The 7,431-nt window shown below is 50.8% G+C and overlaps 1 protein-coding gene across 1 annotated transcript; it reads right to left on the reverse strand.

Moving 5' to 3' along the window:
* Positions 1-950: 950 nt before the first annotated feature.
* Positions 951-2,904, reverse strand: EAH_00044280 (ribosomal protein L5, putative; the record flags this gene model as incomplete). Its single annotated transcript, XM_013391664.1, has 5 exons — positions 951-989; positions 1,107-1,537; positions 1,636-1,765; positions 1,871-2,133; positions 2,832-2,904. 5 exons carry the CDS (start codon positions 2,902-2,904, stop codon positions 951-953), a joined length of 936 nt encoding a protein of 311 aa, XP_013247118.1.
* Positions 2,905-7,431: the final 4,527 nt, after the last annotated feature.

Raw genomic sequence — 7,431 nt, forward strand, 5'->3', positions numbered from 1 at the left:
AATGTCAGGAGTTTTCGCATCCACATTTAGCTTTATTCGGAACAGGTCTGTGGAAAACGCTTGTCATCTTGCGATGGGCACACGAAGAAAACACTCGTACATTAGCGATAGCTGCAAACTCAACCAGCATGTTAGGCCGTCAGAAACAGTTTCGAATTCGTTCGCCATCTCCTTTCTAGCGTTAAGGCGCTTCCGATGGGGAAAGAAGTTTATCATCACGGCGTAGCTGCGTAGAAGGACACTAGAGAGGACGATTCTACTCTGCCAAATGTATGACAATAGCGCGCGAGTACGGAGCGGATTCACCTTTGAAATTAGGAACGGAGGTGCAGCTCCTGCTTGAACACTCAATGGGCGACGCATAAACAGCAGCTTTGATCAGTCGATAATGTTGAGGTTACAGAACAGTGCACCTAAGAAGTGCTATCAAGAGGTGTCAAGAGCTCAACAATCATCATCAGCCGCACCATGCGAACTTCTAGACATTTGGGGGCTCATCGACAAGTATGCACGGAACGTTCCAGAATCCAAGCGTAGTGCCTTGACAGCCGCGCTTGCATTCAACTATGCATCGTCCGTGAACTCTTCATCTCACCTACCACACGACCGCCCACTGCACAAAGAAAGCTCGTGGGGGAGATACTGGAGGTGTCAAGGTCAACAAACCGAGTGTGTAACCAAGACAGTGTCTACCCACTAGTTTCTAAAGGCTACCTTTTCCCGCACTGCCCAGAACTAAAGACTACTGCAAAGCATTAAAAAATAGCGTTAGATCTGAGACACGCAGGCTATTCGCATCAGAAACTTATGAATCGAAATCAGTTTGGAAAACATTGCAGCCGGGCCCGTGGTGCGAAACGATGGACCAGCGGTTGGTCAACTGCCGAAGTGCAGCGCTGTCTCCCAGTAAGTCACAAGAAGTATAACACCCTCGTAACTGTCGGAAGCAATCACTCGTCCTCTGCCATCTTCTCCGCCACCATTTGGATCTGCGCACACGCATGACCAGACTCACAGCTCATCAGCAAATACCCTCAAAAGGCAAAACGCGGGCAGCAATCGGCACCCCACCGTCCACCGCCGTCAAAATGAGATAAACTCCTCACCTTTTTCAGCACGCGCTCCTTCCTTGTCTCCTTGTCGATCTTGGTGTTGCGTACGTACTGGGACTTCGCAGTCTTGATCATGGCGCCCTGGCGGACTCTCTTTACTTCTCTTGCCTCCTTCTTCACGGGGTCAGGGTTGGCGCGGATCTTCTGGAATGCCTCCTGGTACATCTTCTCGATGCTGTCTGCGTCTACCTTATTGCGGATGTAGGCAGAGAATTGAGATTGGTACCTTTCAGGATCCTCCTCCTTGAGAGTGCGCATATACTCGGCAACATGTAGCCCGTATATACGCGAACGATGAACCTCGGGATTGTACGAGTCCTCCGCGCCTTCCTCGCCCTTCGTGAAGCCGGGGAACCGTTTGTTGCTGTGCGGGATGTGAAGCCCTCCATCGCAGGCCCCCTTCATGGCGCCAAATACTCGATTGCCTAACAACGACACACGCTCGAGAAGCACCTCGTCAGAAAATGCCACACAAAATCTCTACAAAAACAACCGGCAAGACTCTACAGGAAGTTCAGCGCACCAACGGTAGTTGAGACTATCCCCACATCCAGCACGCATTTAAATGGACGGCGCTCCTCAGACACCTCCTCAACGTGGTACTCCTCGCCAGTGGGTTTTTCAACACCCACAAACTCGTCAGCCAATCCCTTCTGAACAAGTCAACGCACAGTACTAGAAGCAAGAGTGTAAGAGGACCGCACAAGCCGCTCCCCTCACTTCAGCAAGAGATACGCCGAGAGTACGCCGGAACTTGCCTGCTTCAAAAGTCTCCGAGCAAGGAGCAAGCCGGTTGCATAGGCTGCCGAGTAGTTGGTTAGCCCAACCTTAATTCCGTAGCGAGTAAGCTCCTTAGAGTCTGCGCTACATACAAGCCGGTCCCCTTGCATGGTGGCGTACATCACCTGGCAGAGCACGCGTGTGTTAGTCACGCGCACAACAAAGCGGTACTTCGGCGCATTGTACTTATTCTTATCCTGAAGAGTCAAACGCCTCCGCGCGGCATAGTCCGTCTTCCCCTCTGCAAAACACCCAGAAACACTTAATATCCAAGCAACTGTCAGCCTCCTACGGCAAAGTTCAGCACATAATCTAGGTTGGAAAAAGGGATGTTGGCGTAGACAGGTCGGCGCTCGTCTATGAAATGGACAGAAACCATTGCTTCGCATCGAGCGTCGGTTTAAGTCGCCACACTCCTTTTGCCGAAGGACTTCTATGCGCCCGCAGGACTAAGTGCGACGAACAAGCTCGCGGACACTTAGAAAGCCACACGCGCGCCCTCTCCTTCGGAAAGTAAGTGAAATTATCAACAATTTCGAGGCGAGTGAAGCCAAGCAAATAGGATATAATGGCCACACGTAGAGAAGCACGGAATGCAAGGAACACAGACCAGGGGCACACCACGGCAAAACGGGGCATCCGCATGCGCACCGCAGTGATAGGTGGTTTCCCAGAAACACGAAAAAACAAGGAAAAGAATATACAGCAGAAAAGCGTATAGCTTATGAGCAATTGACACGCAAAGAAACGTCCCAGTGACGCCTCCCCACATCTGAGGCTGTCCCGGCGCGCCCTCGTTGGAAGAAGTACCAAACAAAAAGCTCATGCCGCCACACCTGCAAATAAACGACTAAACGTCTACGAAACTGTGAATCCTACTTTATATTACCCACACGACAGGAGTGAATACCCGGTGTTGCCAAGGCAGCCGGCGCTTACCCCTGCGCCGGCGGTACTTGACCTGAAAGCGCTTAAAGTAGGCTTTGTTCTTTATTGCTTTGACGAACGCCATCTTCCCGTACCGAAGATTCCAAACGGCAACAAAGTGCGGTGTGGGCAGACATGCTGAGCTTCACAGCAGTCGGGCATGAAGGACAAGGACATGGCGGAGTGGCTGCTGCCCCTTTGCCCCGTCGTCCCAGGCAAGCCCCGTTAGCCGAAGCCCCGCATAACACGTAGGTTCGGGGGCACAAATTTTCACGTCAGAAAGTAACAAAGTTATCTAATTATATGAAATCTCAGTTTTAAAAGTTCTCATGGGTGGCAGTCTCTGCAAGAGATTTCAACCTGGCAGACGTAATTCTTTGCATCCCATCACGTGAGGAGTCTTCAGACAGAGACGACGCGTTGCGAGAGCGGCGTTATTTAGTCAACAAGGGCTTATCCTTCGCCTAAGATGAAATGGATAACCTAAAAATAGTGTAAACTTTGTATGTCCAGCATGCCCCGCCCTCAGGTTTAGTGCACACTCTTCCTTTCCGTGGGTGCTGGCGATATCCCCCCGTTTTAGCTGGGGACGATCGCTAACCACAATCGAGCGGAAGGCATGAGAGTACCAAAACAGCTGATTCCCCATCCAGTCTCTAGGTATCCAGTGCATACCACCCCTAGGATCTGGGACTGATGCGGGGACGAGGAGGCTCTAACGAGTGTACTCGATCGCATCCGAGTACAATCGTGAGCTGCAGTCAAACAAAAAAGACTTCCGGCAAAAGTTCCTAAAATTCAGATGGCCTCTTGTTAACTCCCTAGAGGCTCTGGACACAGGGCCGCAAGGGCCTGGTGCTTGAGGAGAGGGGGCAACCCGGGATGGTTTGCAACGCACCTCGTTGCATCTAGTGCTGCAAGGCGCATTAGCATACAAGGACGACGAGAACTTTTTCGCTATGTGCACTAAAACTGTAGAGATTTGTTATATTACTGCTTGCATGCAGGTTGGCTATTGTGGCCAACTAAGCCTCTATATTTACCGGATGTGGTTCGGCAACTACTGCAGACAAGCCAAACCCTAGGTGGCTAACTGACTGCATGAAAATAAATGCGCTTTTGTGCATTCAGGAGCCACTGCTCCTTCCATAGAAGTTGCAGAGCAAGGCGTAGGCTCTGCAGGTGCCCCTGCACATTCTGGCTGAACCCATGCACACATTCCATGCATATAGTCATCCATTCCCCATTGGCTGGTCCAAAGAAACTGTGGCTGGCCTGCAGTTTATACTAGCCCACAGGAGACGCAAATTCACTATACTTTGCAAACACGAACGGCGAGCGCAGTTTTGTGCGTGTTATTAGGGTGAATTGGTATCTGCGAAAAAACGGCAGCGAACTCAAACGAAAAGTAGTCTGCTGAACTCCTGCTTAAGCAGTTCATCGGCTTGTGGAATCGAAAATGCTTCCGCCACCATGGTTCTTTTTAGGGGCATGGAGCCGATTTACCGTCATTTTTCTTGGTTAACGACAGATTGCCGCCAACCGCGCTAGTAGACGCTTGCCAGTCCATCTGCATGGCTCTCAATTGTCTCTTCGGGAAGTAGGGGCTAGATATTTGTGCCATTACGGGATGGCCTTCTCGGCGGAAGCTCCTTGTTATCAGAACGTATGAGAATTCTTCCCTGCCTTCTGCTGTTCCTCTGGTGCTAATATGATCGAATTACCCACACGTGCTTTTCACAAGGCCATCTCTGCTGAAAGCACGCATTTCTCCTCTGTGTCTGGTAGCCCCTCTGCATTACGTTAGAGCCTATCGCTTGTTTCTTAGTTTGAGGCTGATTCAACTACACCCATCGTACACGAAGCACATTGTGTTGAAAATGCTTGGCGACGAACTCTTCCGCTGCTTTAAGGTATATTGGATTCAGTAGGGGGCGTCTGCAAGCCGTATGCAGTCCGTCTACTGGGTCGCCCACGGTGGGCCTGGGCCTATGTCATGGTCGGCTAGTTCAACGTGGAAGTCTCGTACTATAGTACTGTTGGCTATTGCTGAATTGCGTCTGTTTTTTACTGTCCTGCTCCGTCCAGTTTTCGCCTCCTGTCCCCCAGAGACTGCGTCAACGAATAGAAAGCTGGGTTGCACCGTCTCGCCGTAGCTCTAGGTGTCAGGTCCACTTCACAGGCAGTGTCAAGCTGGGCCAGCAATCCTTGACGATAAATACGTAGTTAACTATGCACAGAATTGGCTCAAGGTGGATATGCATTTGCTTCCGTCACCTCCTTCGGCGCATTACTGTTCCGCAGATTTTGTTGGTTCCAGGGCTTCTCCCTCATAAGTCTGTTTGTTCCCCTCGATGTTTCTCGAGTTCCTTTGCTCCTTTTCTAAGTCTCAAGTCTCTAATACTGAGCCTTAATGTATTCAAAGAGACGCAGATGAGCCGCTCGGTACATCTTCCCTGCTTGTTGAACCTACTGAATGCTGGTTGTGTCGTGTCCCGTCTGTCCTCGTTCCTCAGCGTTTCCTGGAACGGGTTCCAGAAATCTGAGACGGGTAGTCTCAGCCCCCATATACTTATGCCCTATATCGGGGTCATTTCCAAGTGGGTATCTTCATTCCCATAGATGGCTCTGCAGCTGCCTTTCTTCCTTCTATTTCATGCGCAAGTACTTCATTTCTTGGCAAGTTCCACCCTTTCCCCCCACATGACCCTCTTCACGTCCCAGCTGCCTATTCATGGCCTCTCTCCTGGGGGCAGCCCTGCTATGAAACATTGAAATGCAAGCTCCGAGTACACCTTTGGACTCCTGCGCACCAATGCCAGGCACTTCTCGTTAAAGTGCTCAAGCGATTGTTTTCTTTGTTTAAGTTTTCCGAGTTCTGCCGTAGCTGACCAGGCTCCGCTAATCTCGGAACGCTTCCGTAGTTCGGATGTTCTCGGGAAAGCTGCATACTTTCTCAGATAGTAATCGCTGTTGGCGTACGTCTTTTCTTAATAAAGGTGCCAATGGCAAGTGACTCCGGGTGCCTTTCGTTTTCGTAGTTTCTCCAAAGTACAACTCGAGAAAAGCAAAGAAGTCTTCCACTCCTCCAACATCGCGAAGCCCGTCATACCTGGACGGATGGCAGGAGCAGAACCATTTTCCATGAGTTGCTTTTGCTGAAAAAAGCATTTTCCGCTTAATGATATGCAGTTACTGCGCTGGTTTCAACGCAAGGAGGCACCCAGCCGGCGGCTGCTTCCCCCCCAGAGGGCAGATCCTTAGCAATCTCTATTGAGCAAGAAAATTGATTAGTTCTTTTCAAAGATTTTGGGTGGATAGCAAAATTTTCCTCAGTAACTTTCTGAAGCGCGGTCGCTACAAGTCACTGTTATACACCGGGCCACCCAGCGGTGGAGAGGCGGTAGTCACTCGCAGCTACGTGGTGCTACAAAGTGTAGCGAGAGTCCGCCGTCTTATCCAAGGACCGTCGTGAGCTGCAACCTAGCCCAACGCTTGACATAACAGTTTCTACAGAGCAGCTGACCACTCCAGCCCCCGGCACCTGGTCCACAGTGGCCGAAGGGCCTGGGGCTGGGGGAGAGGAAGCGGCCTGAAATGAGTCCCAACACACCTCATGATGCTGCAAGGCGCCTCTACCTGCAAACACAACTAAGCCTTCTTCGGTATGCGCAATAACGCAGCAGAGGACTGCACGTGGCTGCACAACTAGACCATTTTTTGCAGTCCACACTAACTTTGAAGAGAATTGTTGTGCTTCTGCCTGCGTGCAGGCTGGATACTATGGCCAAGTAATCGTTCATGCACCGACTTCAGACAGACCGTTGCTACACTGCATCTCCTGCCGCACGGTGACCCCACATCCAAGCTAAGCAAGCCAAGCTTCTATCTATGCAGTAACAACGTAAACAGTTGTTAAGCACGTGCTTAGCTTTCGGTGGGCAATAGGCACACAAATGTCGATATGCCCACCGCCCGCTGGACGACCCTGTTACACACCTGGCCTCCACAAAGGTGCTGAGGCCTCAGGCTCGGGAATCGGGCGTCCGCTACTATCCCACAAGGGGAAAGGCCGCATTCCGATGAGGGCTTGCCCTGTATTAGTACAAGATCGGCAGGGTGCAGGGAATCTACTAGGAAGACGATCACTGCAATTCACAGTTTGCTGAGCCGACAAGCAAATCGTGAAGCCAACTCCATATACCCTTCTGGATCCTCTGTTCCCATGCCAGCAGTATACAGCAAATGCCCAACACGTCTTTTAAGAATGTCCTCTAAATAAAGGTATCATGCAAGGATCATGGCAAGCTGGAGGAGGGCATAACAAAAATGTTGCATCCAGCCCCAACCGCCACCCGTGGCTCGACTGTCTCTCCTGTTATTCTGTGTAATACCGCCTTTAATTCGTTTCTCGAAATTTTTTGTTCTATTTATGGGAAACCATAAGGAGATGCCAGGAGGCCCCGGTTCCTGAGATTGCCGCACAAGGCTTGTTGGCACGGGAGGGCCCCTGCTTAGTTCTAACCATTCTTCTGCTCTCGTTAGAGACCACCGTAGGTTCTACTCACCATCTTCTTAGGTCTGCTCCTACCGTTTAAAAGAGCGAGACGCC

Source organism: Eimeria acervulina, genomic scaffold (genome assembly GCF_000499425.1).
Source record: "Eimeria acervulina Houghton genomic scaffold, Eah_scaff608, whole genome shotgun sequence".
Classification (NCBI taxonomy): Eukaryota; Apicomplexa; class Conoidasida; order Eucoccidiorida; family Eimeriidae; genus Eimeria; species Eimeria acervulina.